The sequence below is a fragment of the Phalacrocorax aristotelis genome, chromosome 8, assembly GCF_949628215.1.
Source record: "Phalacrocorax aristotelis chromosome 8, bGulAri2.1, whole genome shotgun sequence".
Classification (NCBI taxonomy): domain Eukaryota; kingdom Metazoa; phylum Chordata; class Aves; order Suliformes; family Phalacrocoracidae; genus Phalacrocorax; species Phalacrocorax aristotelis.
Genome location: NC_134283.1, coordinates 36228673 through 36248766, shown reverse-complemented (window position 1 = coordinate 36248766; position 20094 = coordinate 36228673). Strand labels below are relative to the sequence as shown.

The window sequence follows — 20094 nt, the reverse complement described above, 5'->3', positions numbered from 1 at the left end:
TCTTGCTTCAGTATAAATATAGCCAGCACTGCAACAGGAGGCACTGAGAGAAGGTAATTTCTTAGGGAAACATTGCTGTAAGGCCAACGGCCAGCATTTATACAGGAATAAAGACATCCACAGGCCAGCTGGAACTAAAACACAGGAACAATTTTGGAGGAGCAAGCATACCTACTTACTTGTCAACGTCTAAGGATGTTGGACCACTTTCACCACTGGCAGCTTTACTTCTTGCTTCCCTCTGACGCCGGGTGAGCACTGGAGGAAAAACAAAGGGTTACCTGCTATCCACCCCAAAAGCATCCCCACACCATGTCCAAATGCAACACATTTTGATGTCTTCCACTCAAGGTTGCAGTAGAAGTGATGGCAGAAGCAAAGAAATACTGGACTGGGACAGGCAGGGTCTTCTTTCCTGCAGAAGATGTAGCTGGCCAATTCTCCTTTTTTTCTGGGGGGGTATTGAAGAAGTTACCTTCCCTGGACTCGGAAGCCAGCTAGCCACTTCACACTATAACTTGTCTTCTGCCAGAAACAGCTGGATCAACAGTATGCAGTTTACTGTCATTTTAAAGCTAATGCACAGCAGCACAACAGCCTGGGAGAAGAGTTACACAGCTGCTCCAGCAGCATAGCACCGTTCCCTGCCGAACTAAGCACCTGTGCCTACTGCAGGGGAGGGAGCTCAAGGGGAAGGAGAACTGTGCAGAGGCACCGGCCCATTTGCAGATGTGGTAGAGAGAGAGCACCCTGCTGAGGAGGTATACAGCTCATGCTGGAAAGGGAAGGTTACAATAATTAGCCTACACTCACTGCTTTTACCACTGCCCACATAAACTGGGGGTGACCTGTACTACTGTCCACAAACAGCTCTGTGGGGCCTTTGGATGAAGATCTCTACCAGGTCTAAGCATCAGTGGTGCTCCTCTTCTTAGTGAGATCCCAGCTGACCAGCATGCTGATGACGGGTCCAATAATTTCTGTTCCTTCAGCAAGCCCAAGCAGCCTTTCCAAACCTGCTCTCCAGGCATCTGCAGGGACCACATTGGAACGTTGTTTCTTTCAGTCAAATTCCTCTCAGTGTATTCCTGTTGACATGCCACCAGCAATGATCCTCGGGGAACATATCAGATAGCTTAGCTTGCTTCACCAGGGACATTCAAGATTCCAGCTCCAAAACAGATGTCACAGTAAGTGCTTTCAGCCAGGCTGGCTAAGGGGGCAATGCAGGGAGTTGTTTTACAGCCTGGTAGCATTGCTTCCCATGCTCTCTTTAGGAAAAGGCCTGAATCCAAGGTACAGGCACAACAAACCTGTTATTGTTGGCACACCATCTGTGATAAAGAAAGGGACGCACAAAATTTTGTGCAGAACAAAGGGAATCCTTCAGAGTTTTAGCAAAACCCCATTTCCAGAGTGTTAGGCAACCCCAATATCTATCCACAGTGCTGATACAACATGGCCTTTCCCTTAGTAGCAATCACTGATCTGCAGCCACGACCAGCAAATGCACTGCAAGATGGTCAGGAGCTGTTGGGGCTGACAGGAGATGTCCATGCTGAAGAAAACACGCTCAAGCATTTCCTAGGATGTGGGTACTGTCTCGCAGGCGATGACTGATACCAACAGCTCATCTCTCACAGGCACCAAAGCAGACGTCTCTCTTTAACTTAGCCTGGCCCAGATTCGAAGTGGCAGCCTGACAAGGAGGACTGATAACCATGGCCACCCCCCAGGCCATCCAGCCTCCCAACAACCCAACTAACACGTGCATTTGACAGCATGGTGAAAGCTGCTCTCCAAATCAGTGTGCTGTCGTTAATATTCTTTTAACACCATCTCAGAAGCTTCATGCACAGCTCAGGTGTTAATCAGTTCTATTTTCTTCCGAAAGCAGTGAACACATCTGGCATAATGGGCCCATTAGAGACATCTGGGACCAGCTCTGCAGCTGCCCAAGGGGACAGCCCCCAGCTGTGCTGCTGGAAGCAGAGGCACAGGAGAGAACAGGGCCAGCTGGCAAGGCATGACCCCTGCCAAAACACTCTGGCCACCCACAGCAAGGGGGTTCAGAACATGTGAAAAAACCCTGCTGTGGGGAAAACCCCACCACAGTGCAGTGCTGACCCACTGTGCAACAGGAGTCTGGTAGTCCGATAACTCTCCCAGATGTGACGTTCTTCGCTGGGTCAGATGCATTCTGTAGCCTGAGAACAACCTTCTCCCTGGCTTGGCATTTCTTCTGGTTGACAAGTCATCCTTGGCCTGCTTGGCTCCAGCTCATCCCTGGGGAAGAGGAGCAAACCCTCCCCAGCACAGCCCTGCTATCAGCAAGCCCATGCCAGGCACCTCCTGGGGCTGCCAGGTCAGGTCAGGTCAGTGTGCAGAGCTGTAAGGCCATAGTTGCCAAGTTCCTTGCCTCGCTGCACGACCCACCTGCAGTTCGACCCACCAGATCCCTCCCCATTCTCACTACCAGCTGTACCACCTTTTTGTGCAGGATCCTATTAGTGGCAGGCTTGCCAGCATCTTGTCCTTTCTCAGAAGTTATGAAGCTTTCCTCTGCACCCGTTCAGTAACTCTTTCTGATGTATCAGTGCTACTTCTATTGATGTCAAGAGCTTTTTAGCAGCACCAGTGCTGCTGTTGAAGACTGACGGCTGTATCAGGTTGCATTTGAGGCTTTGGGAGGAAAGGATATATCAAATCCTCATCTTCATGGGCTCATTTGGGAACTGAGAGGTTAGGAGCACGTAGATGGAGGGCAAGAGGATTAGAGTATGTCCCAAAGCTCGAGACTATTTGCTGTTCTCAAGCAGCAGCCAAGACTCACTTCCAGACTGAGGCCAGCAGATTCCTGCATTGGCAGCAGGAGCGGGCAGTGAATGCGGTGACTCCAGCAGAGAGCTCCTCTCACAGAAGTAAGCCCTTCAGCCAAGTGCATGAAGGAAGAGGGAGCTGGCACAGCACTTCCATGGCTCTACTCGTTCAGTTGGAATTAACACCAGTCACCGAGCTGGAAACCCAGGACCTGAACCTTCCCCAGTCTGGTACAGTAGCTAATGCAACAGTAGGTGGTTCTTTTTTTACTTACTCAGACCACGGGAAAATGGAAATTCATGATCAGATTTTCATACTTCCCAGGTATGCAGTGGTCTGGACATCCAGCCAGGGAAACCCGTGTACATACATAGGGGAAGCAACTGTAACTCATCTTGCCCAGCTAAGTGATTTGAAAACCTGTCCTGAAATATCAGCTGGATTGAGCTGGGCTTCTGATACATAACACTGAAATACATTGCTGCACAATTAGGTTATGGAAGAAGAGAAGTAAAACCCACAAGAACCCATCCTTTTGTAATTTTAAAATGAAAAACACTGGCATCTGTAGGACTGCATAATCTGCTATTCTAGAGACATCAGGAGTAAATCCAACTAATAAGTCTAAAGACAGACCAGGAACCCCTGACCCAGTGCACCAAAGAAAATCTGAAGCCATCTTGTCTTAACAGATCAGGACATGGCTCAGAGGGCAGAACTTTGATTTTCTCTCACACCAGGCTGTTACTGTGCTCTCGAGGAAGCCAGCAGCCAGCCAAGAGCACACAGTGCTGCAACAGTAGAGACCAGCTTCTGGACCCACAGAGGAGCTGGTGTTTGCTTCAGAAGACAATTCTCTCACCTCTTTTTTTCTCCCCATGCATTAGCTTTACCTATGGATTTTGTGTTAGTCATGGATGCCAAGGTAATAGCCCTGGAAAGAGAGTCCTTTTGTACCTGTACAGCTCTGCCAGGCTACTGTCTGGTCTCTGCTCAGAGCTAAACATCATCCCTGCCTATTCAACCCAAACCACGCTGACTAGCCCATCAGCTGAGAACTCTCTGGGTGACTGTTGCCTTTGTACAGCCACTGGGAAGTGGACCAAGGTGCCCTGCAACCCAGAGCCCCAGCAGACAGGCAGAATTCTGCCCCACATTCATGCTGCTCCAAGACCAGGAAGCCTGTGGTCCTGCTTGCTGCAAACAACACAAGCGTCACAGACTGTTATGGCTAATAAAGCCTGGTCTCTACAGGGAAAATACTAGAATAATTGGCAAAAGAGAACCCAAATTACTGTGATTTTGTCCCAAAACCATTGCTCTGCTTAGAGACATTGTTGTAGACCAAAATCCCTTTTATTCCAGGCTAGTTTTCTTATGGGGGATTGTTCTGAACAAGCCAGAAAAGCAGACTAGCAATTCCAAAATAACTACCCTTACAAACATCCCCAAGGAGACCAGTCTGGAAGCAGAGTGGAGAGGCCAGCCTTGAACTCTGTCCTGCTGAAAGCCAACACCAAAGGAAAGAACAAATTCCCTCGTACTGCCAAAGAATTCAAAGCCTTTTCCTGATCACAGTCAGGATCCTCCAGGGTCAATGGATATACTGACAGTCCAGCCACACCAGGGACCCAATTACCACAGGGCCAAAGACATTCCTGCTAAAAGGTATACTAAAAATTCTGTCCCATTTTGTAACGCAGATAAGACCTTTATCAGTGTTGAGGACGGGAGAGGAACTGTGATAATTTGTGATTTGCCTGAGCTGAGCACTTTGCATCAGTAGCTGGTTTGTGCCTGCAGAAAGAACACCCTACCAAAATTCAGCACCAAGCAGTATCAGCTGCTACTCTGGCTCCTATTATCTCAACAGGACTGATGTCATATCTCCAAAGATTTAGTATAATGGGGACCTTGTATTTTAAAACTACATCAACTCTGCATTAAAATTACATGGTGAAACTTCCTCCTGCTAGAGGAATGCAGGAGTTACAGTTCTTGTACTAGCTCCGATTTGTTCAAAATGCTTAAACACCATAGATTTAGGTTGCGTTTAATAACCGAGTATGTAACTGAAAATTATATATTCACAACCTGAAGAGTTAATCTTATTACAAGCCACTACTTTGATATTACCTGACATTGTGCTAACACAGACTTTACATTTCAAGCAGCAGCTAAAACATAACTTATTGAATATGTTGATAACCAACCAGTGTATTTGTTCACTTAAGCTCTACAAAGGTTGGCTATGGAAAACTTACAGGGAGAAGACTGCAAAGAGGATTAATACGGGCATTCTGACTATGCTTCTGTACCTCACTCTTCACATGAAGGAGAAAAATCCAAGCTCCCAGATCGACAGCTATCATTTTGCAATTTTAGAGGAACAAAAGGGAAACTTTTCTGCAATGTCTTGCAGCTGAGCAAGCCATTTTTGCACATACAAATGTCAGACTCATTGCAGGGCGCAGGCCATGCTTGGAGTGGTACAGAACATTCTCCCTTCTCAAGAGCCCTAAAGGATGCTCACCCGCATGGTTCAGGAGCCTGCCATTTTCTACCACTGGCAGATGCTCAGCAGGTCCTCACAAAACACACAATAGATGCATCTTATGAATACTGCTTGAAGCATCCAGGGCTAGATCCTGGGGTAATATTCAGCTTATACACTTTCCAAGGGACTAATAATGTGATGGATTACAAAGTCGATGAGGGAGATTTCTCTGTGCAGGAGGTGCTGGAAACACAGGAGCCTATGATACCACACTCAGGGCCAGCTCAGAGATGGAACAAGGCAGAGTGAACAAGCCTCCCTACATGCCACACCATGCCCCAAATATCCCAAGAGGGACAAGACTGCAGCACCTGGCTGCAAGCAACAGGAAAGGGGGACAAGCACACAAAGCAAACACAGAAGCAGTGCTTGGCAGACCTGGACTGTCCCTGCCAGCCTCCTCTCCCACAATGCCGTTGCAGTACATGGCATGCAGCTCAATCTCCGTAGCTGGAAAGCCTTGGTCACACAGCGGGCACAACACAGGGTCAGCAGCTGCAGGACTGCACTCAGACACAGTCCCGTCAGCATCTTCATCTCCACCAGCCTAAGGAAGAAGAAGAAAAAATTAGCCAGCTAATTGTGGTGTTTCTCTTTTTTTGCTAGGTGCAGAGCTCCATGCTGTCTGATAGCTACTCACCCTCCCATAGGTTCAGTTTTCCTTGGAAAGTTTTACTCTTCCTTCAGCACATACCAGTCAGAAGTAACACCACTGGCTGAGTAAACTGTGCAACACTAATAACTAATTCTTCTTCCAAAGGCAACACGACCAGCTGAATCATGGTGAAACCTCCCTGCACAGCCGTGCACACTGTTTAAGGCAAACATCACCTGTACTACCATGGAAAAATGGCAAAGCTTCCATTAATCAGGAAAGCTCAGAAGCGAAACTGATGGAAAATTCATGGGGCAAAGCAAGAGTTCAACACCTGACTGGTGCTCATCAGTTTCTGGACATGATCCACGCTACACAGGCAGCACTGTCTGGGAACACAGCTTCTCCAGGATGAAAGGAGGCTGCTGTGCTCTTAGGGAGTCCAGAGAGATCACTGGGAAGCTCCTCCTCTCCAGAGAAGGTGGCTGGAGCAGCCATCAGAGGGGACACAGATCAAGGAGAGGCAATACCATTAAAAATCTGTGTCACGCAAAATTACTAGCAGTGGCTTTTCACCAGGGCAAAATGTCACAGCCTATGTTTGTTCTCCCGATGCTATTACCACTTACTGATGTTCCCTTTTTGCATTGGTTACCCAGCTGCAAAGGTACTCCGCTACCCACCCGCAGATATACACCCTTCTCTCTACGCTACTCATGTTCCCAAGATGCAGCAGACCGCTGCCATCTCATTCATAATTACACCTCTGCCTAGTCAGGCTTGCTACAAGATTTCTCCACATTTAAGAAAGAATCTCTCCCCCCACCCTGCAATGACTGAAAAAAGTTATTTAAATATTAACCATGTAGAAGAAACCTATAGGAAAACAATATAGGACAGTTTTCTGTTCTTAGGGCTAAGCAGTGACATATAGACAGTATACAGCAAAAATGCTGTCTGCTTCCCTCCAATGGTATAATTTCAGGGAAGCAGTAATTGGAGTCAGCCAAGATGCTCAGTGCCACTGGAGCGTTCTGTCATATTACTTGGTTTATTACTTGCTTTTCCAAATGAGGGTCTGATCCTGATTTTTATGTCCTAAAGGGAAGGAGTGTGCTTTGTTGACTCAGAGAAGCTATGCAAAAAATTGCCAGACTGGGCCTTAAACTGAGAATCTGACTCACAAAATACATTTCTCCCAGACACCAGCTGAAGGGCTACAGCACCGAGCCCCAGGAACACCTATCTCATTTCTAGGGTGGCTCTCTGCCTTGGATTTCTGCGGAGGAGTTGCCACAAGAGTTCCTCCAGCGAACACAGGCTGTTGAAGTACATCACTTCCAGCATTAGCAATTTCACCCTGCTCTCACATCTCAGAGTCACTACATCTTGCAAAGTCCTCACCAAGGGGCGTCACACAGAGGAGTCATAAAAAACAAGATGTGTCAAATGAGAATGATCAGATCAAACCTGCATTACCCTAGTCAGACAACACACGTAAAAAATATGATGGGAAAAGCAGCAGGCATTGCTCCTTCCAAATGCCATTTTTAAAGCAGTCTTAGGAGAACACTGATTCTGCACACCCTGCTCGCCTACATTCAGTGGTAAATTACTAATTTTAAATGGAAATGCAACATTCTGTAACAAAAGACACCACGGTCCCAAAACTGCTTGTACAAAACCTTGCTGTAGCAGCCTGGAAAACCTCAACTGCAGAACCAGTCACCCATGTCAGAAGCACAGACTGTCACTTCTCCTCTTTAGCAAAGGAAATTACCTGCAAGACATAGTACTCACAGCCAACACCCAGCCAAGAGCAATGCTAGAGGCTGAGCTCAACAACAAGACTCCTGTGTCCTGTCTCAGCATCTGCTAGGAAGAAGTCAGTCCCAGAGGTCTACACTCACTTCATGCTAACTGCTGATGCACATGGTAGCTGTTTCTGCTGTCTTCCTGGAGGGCTGCAGGCTCTGGACTGGTACCTGCTGCCAGTGATAATGTTGTCAAGCAATCTCTAGGAAGCCCCACTGCACCACTCCCAAACACTGTGCTGATCACTTTGTGCCATCTAGGCAGAGGTGTGAGGCCCAGGGCACCCTCTGCAAAGCACGAGGGACAGGGCAGCGTCCTGGCCACAGCCAAATGGGTCATGAACATGCTTTGGTGGCTGTGGCTACTCAGCTCAGCTCAGGACCGCTGCCTCTTCCTGCTGCAGTCTCTAATTGACTGAGCAGTGCTTTGAGATACCTGCAGAATGAAAGGCACACGAAAACACAAGCTAGTTTATTAAGAGGCCTGTGACAATGAGACATCAGAGCCACAGAAGCACTGTACAAGCTGCAGACTCCCAGAATGAGCTTTCCACAAATGAATCCTCTTGTCAAGAGCTGTACGATTCTGTATTCATGTACCCTGCCAGAGGAGTACTTGGCAACCCCTTTGATATCGCTCTCTAAATTAATAGACAAAGGGAGTTTTATCAGAAGCAGGAACTGAAGTCAGATGTTGGTACAGCGACAGCTGCAAAGCAGTTTCTGTGCAGGTGTGACAACACAGGGAAAGGAGCCGCACAACAGCACACATTTGCGTCAGGAGGTAAGAGGATGGCCCTGCCACTAACTTACTATTGCTATTAACTATTACTGCACAAAAATCAAGATTCCTGGGCTCAGGTCACTTTCCTTGGACTGCAAACCACCACCAGCCCTCCACATTTCAATGTCATCTTTATCCCAGCCCAGTCCCTCTCCGTGAACCTCCCCTCTCAGCCTCTGGGCGATGGTCTGTGGGGAACAAACACCGACATTTAGAGGACTGTAACAGAGTAAAGCATGTTACAACACAAGTGACTGAGGTTTACCAGGACTCCCCTCACAGCTCCTGGGGTCCCTCTGCATTGTTACCAACACAGCACTATTCCTCTGGGCCTGGGCAAGCCACAGCAGTGCTGTCCACACTCATGGCATCCTCCAGCACAGCGGTGTGCATGGTATAAAAGACAGAGCTGGTATTGGTAACAATTCTCCAGCTACAGGACTGAAGGTGTCCAGAGGCAGCTGCACGCAGTCCCCAGTCAAAAGGGACTGGAGTTATGAAGAAGTGAAGGAAAGTGAAGAGGGAAGTGTTTGCAAGGATCCCAACAGCAGAAGCCCAAGTTCCCAGTTACCCAGTTAGCACAGCCCAGCCAAACCAAGGTTTAGAATGCAGGACTGGAAACAGGACCCTTCCCCAACTTCAGACTCTTTTACCTGCTCAGGTGCATCTCTGCTGCCTGAGCAGAGCTCTTCTCTCTCCGCCTCAGTAGGTTCCAGTGGACTTGGTTGGGTCTCTGCAGAAAAACACCACTGTGTCAGTGCATGTTTGCAGCCCCCAAACTACCTCCTCACTTGTTGATGTAACTTAGCAGCATTTTCACAGTTTCAAAACATTTTTTAGACTTGCCAAAACTGTTATCAGGCAATGTGCAACAACACAGCCAGATGAGGGGTTAAAAGTCACAGCACGGCAGTGTGAGGACAAAGCCACTGCAGCTTTGCAGCTTCATGGGGAGTGAGACTAGACGCAGGGAAAGTGCGTGGGACACTTGCTGGGACAGAGACAAAGCAAGAATAGAGCTCTCCCTCGCATTGAGGCAGAGAGAGCTCCCGTTCTGTGGTCTGCCTCACAGTCGCACCTTCTTTAGACCTCCACGTCTTCCCTAGCAACAAAATATGCCTCCAATCACCATCATGACCTCTCTCGCTATAGCTGCTTGTGAACAGGAGCAGTTCATTTTTTCACTTAAAACCCTGAGCTGGAAAATCTCAAACATGGTAGGAGAGACCAAAGATGATAAAAACCTCATTGGTGCCAAACAGATTTAATTAACATTAGACAAAAATTATTTCAGCTCTCATTCTTTACACGTATCTTGACACTGAAAAAAATCTGAAGATTTCTTTATTGCCTTGAAGAGACTACTCCTGACACTTTGTTTTGAATGATCCCTCCACACCAACGTACATCCTGGTGTCTCTTCAGCAGCAAGTCCCCAGCAATCACTGGTCACAGAACTGTTTCAGAGGAAAAGGGTCCAAAACCAGGGAATCAAGCAAAATTACCTAGATAACTTCAGCCCAGACAAACAGAGCTGGGGAAAAAAAAAAAATCTCGTTTTGTTAATATAATTTTAAAATTCTTTTCTCTAAATTTTGTAAGTGTGTAACTTTTGGTGCAAAACTCAGAATACTGTCAAGTGCCTCTTACCTGGGCAAACAGAGATCTCTTCTTCAGCAGAGTTTTCTGCAGCAATATCTGGGCTCCTTTTACTGCCAAGTAGGGTCATCACGGAGATGCTGTTCAAAATATAAATATAATACACATCTCTAATCCAGCAGGTGTGACAGCACGCACCTGCCTGTCTTACACAGTTCAGAACAGCAGACAATACCATAATTTCTGATTGGTCAACATCCGATAGCCAGAAATGACCAGGAAAACAGTGAAATATGAGTATAAAATGGTGTCCTAAGCAAAAAACCCCAAAGGGAACAGTTTTTTCTTCTAGAAGCCCTTGACAAAAAGGCATGAAGGGTCACTGTCTCACGTCAGAGGAGCAAAAATACCTGCTCATCACTGTGGGATTCTCTTGATTCTTTATACTCTTAGAAGATTTGGGAGTTGTGCAGGTACCAGCACTCTGTTTCTTTCTGTCTGGAGAAGGAAATCCTCCAAAAGGAGAGACACAGACTTGCTTTATCCCCATTACCCTCTCCCTCCCCACATGGCTAATTTTCTTCCTTATTGATGTGCATGGCAGCCAGAAGCAGCACGGATGCAAGACAAGGCAAGGCTTCCCTGCAGCAAAGTCCTAATAACATTAGTACGGCAGTTCCTCCAAGCAGCACTGGGTACCGCTCCTCTTGTTTTGACCTTCGGATTCCTCCTTTTTCCTCCCTCCACACTGCACAGTGTCTTTCTGAAACAGGCAGGCATTGCTGAGTAAGTCTGGCACCCATGCTGACATGCTCCGCGCTTTGCATGGCTTTCTGATTAGTCTGATCAAGTATGCAAGAACACACTTCAAAAACATGAATCCCCATACTGACAAACAGAAGATTTATTAAGCTCAACCACAGGCCTTGAGAAGAGAGAACAGCCACTGCTGATTTATGATAAATAACAAAATTCTGATAGGAAACCACAAGTGGCTTTTCTCTCTAAATAAAGCACCTCAAAGCATTTGTATTGAATCCAGGCTGAGCGCGTTTTACTCTGTGTCTAACATCAGGGCTCACTTCAAAAGAACTCAAACAAAACAACTTGCTGTGGCATTTATAAAATGGGCTAATCAATTTGAAGTCAAACCACATTTCTTCCTACACCAACTATCTCCTGGTAACAAAGCCTATAATCATTTATTAAAACCCCAATCTACCATGCTCCACACAAAGCGTAAAACAATTGGGCAGAGTGGCCCACAGAAAGCAAAGCAGCCTCTTCTCACTGCTGCCACTTCCAAAACAGCTTCACTACCTCCAGACAGCTCAGAGCCGTGTTTTCCCATTAAGCGCTGCTAAGGCCAGCCAGCCGGGGTGCCTGAGCCTTACCCGAGAGAGGACGGCACTTGGCAAATTACCCGGAGCCAGATGGCAACACCTGATGCGCACAAAACTGCGAAGACTGCAGCCATTTCTTGCCTTGCTGCAGATGTGCCAGATGCTCAAGGAGGGGCCGCAGCACCCAGGTGCAGCCTGGCCCCAAGGGGGACAGCCAGGAGCTCCTGGGTGGCTTGGGGAATGTCCCAAACTAACCCCATCAGCTACACTAAGGGAAAAAGGTCCCGCTCTTTTCATAAGCAGCCCTGGCCTCTTCTGCCTTAAGCAAGCAGTAGGCCAGCACTGCAGAGCACACACCTCGATGCCTTCTATGCAAGCACACAAGCTCAGACCTCAGCTGTCACAGACTCGTCAGCCTTGGCAGCAACGGCAGCCGCAGGTTCCTCCTGCTCCCCAAGGCAAGCTTTAAGCTTGTTAGACAGGTGCAAGCAAAAGGGATTTTCATACTCTGCATATTGATATTAACTGCTCAGGCCAAATGCTGTTAGATCAGAGGAAAGTTGGCAGTTTTTTTCCAAAGCAGGTTTAAATTATAAAACCCAGCAAATTAAAAACATGACATTATCTGCCCTCTCTTGTAACTTGCTCCTTGAATCCTCTCCCATTTGCCCTTCTTCTCACAGAGCCTTTGCTGCAGAATTGCATCCCACAGGAAGAAGGGGTGTGGGGGGGAGGAAAAGAGAAGTAGGCTTAAATCTGAAGAAAATCATGTTGACTTGTCCCACACCTGTCATCTGCTGAAGTGGCTTTTCTGGAGCACTGCACTCTATCTTTGGCTGATAGGCAGTGCCGTCTGGCTTCCTCCTCCCTCTTTCCTCTTCAGCAGTAAGGCAAGAACAAAAATACACACAGACATCCAGCAAACCTTCCACCATGCTGCCTATGCACCTTCCCAGACAGACCACGTGATGACATCGCTATAATTCACCTTCAGCTCACCTACCCATCTCCACAGCTTTACTGCACCACATCACATTAGCTTCAGAGGGCAAGGATAAAGTCTTTGGTACTTGTACTAGGACGCACCTTGCACATTTTATAAAGTAACAAGTGTAACCGATCTCTTCTCCCCAGTTGCATCCACCTCCCTCTCATGCTGCTCCAAAGCCATGTATTTCCAGGGATAACTAAGAGCAGTGACTGCCGACAGCCCTTATCGCAAACCCTGCTGCCCAGCCCTGCAGCGAGCACCGGTGAGACTGTGCCCCAAAGTACTCCAAGGAGACTGGAAGAGCCCACACCACCAGAGTGAGCCCGTGGGCCTCATGCTCTGGTATCACCCTTCTCACCTCTGTGCAATTTGCATGGGTTCCCCATCTTCATGGACATCCTCTGCAGGCAGCATCTGGGAGGCCTGGAACAGAAAATTCTGATATTATATAACACAACGTACAGAGCTGACTAAGATCTGCTGGGTCATCAGATTCTGTCCATGGCATTGCACCCAATCTGTTATGTGTTTTTTCCTGGAAATGGCTAAATATCCATCCTGAACTAGTCAGCTTTTTGCATCCATCACTCCTTTTGGTAAGGTGCAGCTCCCTGAAACACTGCCTGGCAGTATTTTTTGCTGCCTATACATGTTCCCAGACAGTCCGTGGCCATTCATTCGTGCCAGCCTTGTCCATCACCTTCCATGCCCTCTGCCTGATCCTAGCACCTACTCTGGTACACTTGTAGGCAGCAACCATAGCTCTTCTCCATCTCCATTTGTACTGAGCTAAACTATCCATGGTTTTTAGCGTCCCTTTGCACTCCCTTGAGCACCCCAGCAGCCCTGATCTACTCCAGTTTAAAAATCTATTTGCCTGAGCCAAGATGACCCGATCAACTGGTACCACTGATGTCTGACCACAAGAAGCACTATGCTGAAATTTAATGCAGATAAGATCTGTTGCATTTTTCTTGACTGGGAAATCAGCTGTCCCATCAAAGAGAGGGAACAGATTAACCTGCACAATCTCTACAGCTGGTAAAACTGTGTGTATTTCATCCCATTTTTCATTTAGCTGTACGACTCCACTTATTCTTTCCTTTCAAATTTGTTCAAAAGCTTTATGCACTGCCAAGGTCAGGCTAACATGCCAGTCATTACCCAGATCCCTTTCTTCTCCTTCAGTGTACATGTTACACTTGCCATTCTCTAATCAAGTGGAATTACAACAGTTTATTAGCAGTCCTTGCTGTCAGGCCCACAGTTTCTCATGATAGTTCTCAAAGAAATCCAAGGGGTTTTCCCCCTGCTTCCTCAAGTCTATTAAACTCTCCGAGTTTGATTTCCACCATAGGTTTCAACTTCAGTCAGCTCCACTCCTGGATGGCTGATGTACTTCCCCAGCAAGCCCCAAAACAAAGCTTCCTGCCAGATTTCCCTCAAGTGACTCCAACCCCCAAAATATTCTGTCTACGCTGTTCTTTACTTCTTCACAGCCTAACTCATCATTAACATAAAATACCATACTTCCTCCTTTATTTTTATTTCTCTTTTTCTTGAACTGTGCTTATCTTACAACACCTTTGCCCTGTTCACAAATACTAAGCCATGTTTCTGTTTTTCCTAGTACGTATGTTACAAAGTACGGCATTAATTCAGGTCACCAAACTAACTCTCCAGAATTGCATCTTTTCCCTCTGAATCTTTTAAAGACCAAGAGTCCCATAACCTTATTTGAAAGGCTATGAAGGAATCAATTCTATTAGCGCTGAAGTTTGTTAGTGCAGGTCCACAAGCTATGAGATCTCCTGACAACCAGGATTTGCTCTGTGCAAACATCTCTTGGCTGTGGGTGGCTGTCGCAGCAGTTGGCCACTGCCAGGTGGAAGGTCTGTGCCTGCTTCAGGTGAGGGTTTCAAAGCAGGGGTACAGGCAGGCTCCCTCGAGCACAGCATTTGCACCTTCATTTCACTGGTACAACAGACGGCACGAGGGTTTTTCAAGGACAGCTTTGAGACTCCATGGATGGTTTCTAGCCTTGGCACAGCCTAGAATCTCCCACCACTCCCACCAGCAAAGCAGCCCTGGTGGCACTGGGCGAGCCCCAGGGCAGTGCAGGCAGCAGGGCTCTCCAAGCAATGCAGCACATGGGAGAGATGACCGCTCTGGGCCCCTCCTTTGTCACTGCCGGTGGAATTGTATTTGATAGAAGGAAAAAAAAATGGAGACAAGGCACAAGCAAACATCAAACATATCGATCTTGCAAGTAAATCACCTGCACTGGCCTCAGCGTGCGACTGCACAGAGAGGCGAGAGAAGGGAGCAACCTCTAAAGCTGGGAGTGGTAAGGCAGATGAAAGGGCATTTAGAAATTATTTTCTCTGAAGTCAATGAAAGACTGGCAAATTTTAGGCTAGGGTTGAAATTTTAAAGTCTGCTCCCCCTCCTGCTTCCTTATTTTTTCACCTTAAAAATATCAGGAAGACTACATCTACATACATGTTATGGCTCTGAGAGAGCTCTTGTGGTCAGGATGAGTACATTACAAGTTCCCACTCAGCACCACTAAAACCTCTTTTCTCCCCAAGAATTTATTAGGTATTAGCATTAAAAGGATAATGTAAAAAAAATACCCCACCATTTTCAATACTGAATAAAAGCTCACGCCCTTCCCAGCTGCTATAGCTTTCCAAGGGCTTTAGTGTACACCTCCACAGACCTGCAGTCACCCCGATCTTCTAGATTAGTGACACCTCCATTTCCAAAGGAAAAGACACAAAAGAGAAAAAAGCAGTTTGCCTTAAGAAGCTTTCAGGTCTTTTGTATCTATCCTAAAGGAAAGAAAAAGGGCACAAGTCGGTTTCTTCCCTCTGCAGGTCACCTCTAAGGCTTGTTTAAATCTCTATCTGCTAAACCCAAGCCAAAGCACTGTCATGAAAAGTCACATTTCGGCACAGGCTGCTCTGCACTTTTTCTGCAACCAGAAAATGCAGACATGACGTTTTTCCTAAGTGTTCAATATTACAAGACAGAATATAAATACCACAAAACAAGTTAAGTATCTTTCTAACACCAGGGTAGATGATCAAATACACTTGAAAACAGGAACAACAGAGCTGAGGCTTCAGTCATAGAGAAGATAAAGTTATACAATGATCCAGGAGTGAAGTCATTATGAAAAATGAGGGTTGGAAAAGGCTGACACAAACCTAAAATACAGCAGTAATAAATACTTCATCTGACTAGCAATCTGTTTAAACTTAGCAGTGACAGAAAGCTGCCTTCCGCTCCAACGAGAGAGCCCTGATAGAGACAGAGGCTGACACCTAGCGTCTAGCGCACCCAACAAGCAAGCCAGAGAGAAGGTGCCCAACCACCAGAACAAGGACAATGAGCACTGCTGATGACAGATCACCCCGGGGCAGGCAGAAGACGCCTGCAAGCACACAGAGCCTCTCCCAGCCACAACCGCAGGACCACGAGGGAAAAGAGCACTTGCAAGGGTGAAGCATGTACAGACGCAGACAAGCATGTAAAGTGCAAAAAGGAAAGGCTGCACTGCAAGGACAAGAGCCACATTTTTGTCTGTGAAGGAAAACGCAGAGCTCCCCACACAGCCATGGGTTTATAAGCTGGTTTGCCAGAACCGGCGGTGGTCAGCATCATCTCTGTGCTCGCTACTCTGACACACTGCCAGGCTACACCCTTTTGAGAAGGGCAAGTCAGCTGGAAGTCTTTATCTCAGTGGTGCATTAATGGATGACTGCCAGGCTGCACGATGGTCCCTACCATTTGTGAGCTGGGTATCAGCCTGTACGCTTTTCCTCTCCCTTTCACAGTAAGCTGTGTGACTAGGGGAGGAAGTCCCTAAATTTAACAGGCGCATTAAGCAGCAGCGCCTGCTCTGCAGAGTGTCCTAAAACGAACAGAAGAGCAGGACTGCTCATCTCTGCTCAGTAGCAAAGCTCTTACCTGGCAGTAGCTGGTGGTTGGTTCATCATCAGAAGTGGAGTTCTTCTCCTCTTCCATGCTGCGCCCTGGACTCTCCGCCTCCCTCCTCTTTGTAGGGAGGAGCCAGGTGATGCTCTCAGACTCCTTCTGCCCACCTGTGTCTCCATCTTCTGTGTCATCAGCGACCCCATTCTCCCTACTTATCTGCTGTCCTTTCCCAAGCCCGTTTTTGCTCAAGGAAGAATTGGGCACAACTGGGTTACCAAACTCCTTCTTATGCAATAGCTGCCTCTGAGCCTGCTTCAGGCTCTTCTGGTAAACCTCCAGCTGACACAAGATGACTTTGGTGTACTGGTTGGGGTCCACCCCTTTGGGGCAGAAGGGGATGCCCCAGTAATAGTGCACTGTGTCTCTCACCTCCTCCTGCTTGTGCTTCGCCGCCGCCGCCGCATTCAGCACACAAAGCTCAGGGGTACTGTCAGGCACCTCACTCTGCTCTGCTTGCTCTGTGGAAACACAGACTTTGGCGGTGTGCCCAGGCTGTGAGGTGTGTGCAGTACCTGCTCCTCCACCACTCCTCCTGGGGCTGCTACACCGTTCTGTGGTCCAGCTCTTCCAGAGTGCAGCTGAGCTCCCAGCACCAGCTTCTCCTGCAGAATGGCCAGTGCAGGGCAGGGGCTGCTCTTTTGGTTTGTGGCCTGTTGCTTCAGAAGAGCTAGAGAGGTTTGTGAACAGTCTCCGAGGTGTCAGTCGCCAGAAGCCTGAATTCACCCTGCCAAAGGTAGGACTCAAACAGATTAGGTCATCTCTGAGAGTGCTGGGTAACATGTTACTAGAATCACTTTTTCCTGGTGAGGAAGGCTTTTCACTTGACCTTGTCACAGGCTGGCCCTTCCCTGGAGACACGATTATGCTGGATACTAGTGAGCTTTCAACGATTTCCTGGCTTAACCTCCTCAACACTACCAGGGGGCTCCGGGCGACATCCATCTGTCCGTTCCCATCAGCTCTGCTGCTCTGCGAGTGGGAGCTGCACTTGGAGCGAGGGGTGTCAGGGCAAAGTGCCAGACCTCCCAGGATCTCAGAGCCTTCCTTCTCAGCAGGCTGGCTTTGGCCTCCTGCACCCAGTGCTTCTGCAGACAACTGAGGGGTTGCATCAGAGGAGCCCGAGGGCTGGCAGCTCTGGAAAACAAAAGGTTGATTCTCCCAGAGGCACATTCTCTATCAGCAGAGCAAGGGCTCCCCCAGCAAACAGGCAGCAGTCACTCAGGCTACAGAACATCCCCCCCAGCCCTGATCAGAACTGTGTACCCCAACACAGGGGACAGCTGAGGTTTGACTTCCTACACCTCTCACTAGGAGTGATACAAAACAACTACTGTGTGACTGCTGTAGTTCCAGTTTGCACTGGAAATAGCTAGGCCTCTCTTGTGCAGCGTGGCAAAGCAAGAGCAGAAAGCAATGTTGCTGAAGAACCCTAGTAAGCCTCTTCACAGAAGCACACTTACATTAAGGCTCTCTGCAATGGCCTTCCTCAAGAGCTCCTCCTCTTCCTCTTCCTGACAGTTCACTTGTCTGGCTTCTTGCTCACTCATTTCCAGAGCCAGTGCAAATTGCTCCTCTTCAGTCATCTCTGCACCAGAAGAAAAAGGGTAATGCCATCACAGCTGTAGGTGTATGTAAATACCCAACACATACCCAACATGTTGGGAGAGATGTCCAAAGGTCCCACCTCCCCAGGAGGAATGCAGAGCAAAACATCTAAACCCCAGCTTTCCTGAAAAGGTGTCACCAAAACTGGAGCAGGCAACACTAAATGAAAAAAGTAACCCAAGTCAGGAACTTCAGTTAGGGTTTCTACAGCTATCTAAACTCTGACTCCCTCATTATATTAGTTGCAACAGGACATTTTATTTGCCCTCATGAAACACACTCTACAGGTGCAGAACACATGTTCAAGGAGAGAGGAAAAGGACAGATTTCTAAAGCGCGCTCATTTTTATATTGGATAGGCTCAGTAGCAAGGCAGGATAAAGAACACACCTTTAAAACAGTTTTTTACTAGGCAAATAGCACATCTTACTGCCTTCTGACACGCAGACACCTGCAATACCACAGGAGACCTACCCAAGAGCAAAAGAGCTACATGTTGTTCACCCCGAGCTGCAGGTGGAAAGCTCTGTGGAGGATAATGTTACTTGCTCGGTGGTATTATGGAGGATCTTTCACATGCATGCATCTCCCTTCTGCTCACATCACCACTCCACTGCATCACTAAGTCACTCATGCATAGGAAACAGGTTTCCTACAGTTGTAACTGCTATTTCAGCAGAAATTCTCTTCCTGAAATATTCCTATCTCAGAGCAAACCAGAAGTCAAGACTGGCTATTTAGAAACAAAGCAGTTAGTTACTTTGGAAAACACTTATTTACTTAGACTCAATCCAACATTTTCACTATGCTTAAAATATACAATGCCTGCAGAATGGAGCGCAGCTTGGAAAACAACTCAACAGCACTCTCAGGAGCTGAAAAATACATCTCACTCAAAACAAATTGACAGATTTCCTTCAAAAACCGCTCCCTCCTTCAGGCAGAATCCTGCACGCGCCATCTCATGCATGAACCAAAAGGCTTGCTCTCTGATGAGCTAGAAGAGCTTTAAGAGACGCAATTTGAACAGGAAGGCCGCCCAAGCACAAAACATGCCTTCGCTGCAGCCCGTTTCAGAGACAGACGTTTCCCTAGATAAAGATGCATTCAGAAGTTGCACACTCCCGTTTTCTAACCCATCCTCTTCCTGCCAGCCTGCCACCAAAATACAGCAGCATAGCCTCCCCTGAAGCAGCCCAGGACTACACTGGTCTTAGCACATCACAGCAGGACTGCACGGAGGTGCTTCCACACAGCATCAGGCTTTGCTTTGCTTTGCCCTTCCCCCAGCTCCTTGCTAATGGCAGGTTGGTTCCCCCCCACCCAAGCAGGATTTGAAGCGTTTTTTGGACTGTTCTGATTACCAGCTGTAGATTCCTTTACATGTCCTACTAAATCAGCACTTAGCTTTAGGTTGTTGTGGTTTTTTTAATTTCTTTAAAAATTAAGAAAGAGGTTGAAGTGAAGGCAGACTGCAGTGCACTCAGGGCTCAAGGGGATATTTTGTCCTTGGACAAAGTCATGCTGTGATGTTACAGCCAGGAGGGACCAGGGAAAATAAAAATACATTCTTTAATGGAAAGCACACGACAGTCCAGAGCATGAAGGCAGCTGCCATCCCAAAGAACAGTAGTAATACGCAGTGTTTCCACAATACCAAACACCTCCTGAGCATTCAGTAAGTGAGCGCTGATTTGTTTCCTTGCCCAAAGCATCACAGCAATCAGGCCAGATCCTGCAAACTCTGTCATGTACAAGAAAACCAGTGCACGTGATCAGTGCCCCACAACACAAGGCTTTCCACGTGCTTAAATTAAAACCAGGGCCTGAGTGTTCACCAGTTCAGGCTATCAACATCCATGAAGCTTAATAAAAAGACACATTTTTTGGCGAGTTACTACTGTACATTTTGTTTTCTTCTCCCTCCCTGGCACAGCAATTTCCCCTCTGGGGACAGGGAATGTGCCAGACAAATGCTGCCTCT

At 47.5% G+C, this 20094-nt stretch overlaps 1 protein-coding gene across 11 annotated transcripts in view; it reads right to left on the bottom strand.

The window, feature by feature from the left end:
* UIMC1 (ubiquitin interaction motif containing 1) overlaps positions 1 to 20094 on the bottom strand; it is a 39662-nt gene that overhangs the window by 4698 nt on the left and 14870 nt on the right. For 8 of the 11 annotated variants that reach the window (XM_075102526.1, XM_075102530.1, XM_075102524.1 and 5 more), the window contains exons 4-10: positions 17966 to 18090; positions 16479 to 17639; positions 12862 to 12926; positions 10221 to 10309; positions 9224 to 9303; positions 5756 to 5924; positions 180 to 258 (exon numbers count right to left, since the gene is read on the bottom strand). In XM_075102526.1, coding sequence (XP_074958627.1) covers positions 180 to 258; positions 5756 to 5924; positions 9224 to 9303; positions 10221 to 10309; positions 12862 to 12926; positions 16479 to 17639; positions 17966 to 18090 — 1768 coding nt within the window. Of the gene's footprint in view, positions 1 to 171; positions 259 to 5755; positions 5925 to 9223; positions 9304 to 10220; positions 10310 to 12861; positions 12927 to 16478; positions 17640 to 17965; positions 18091 to 20094 lie in introns of all 11 variants that reach the window. The other 3 variants (XR_012662130.1, XR_012662131.1, XM_075102532.1) reach the window with 1 other exon arrangement.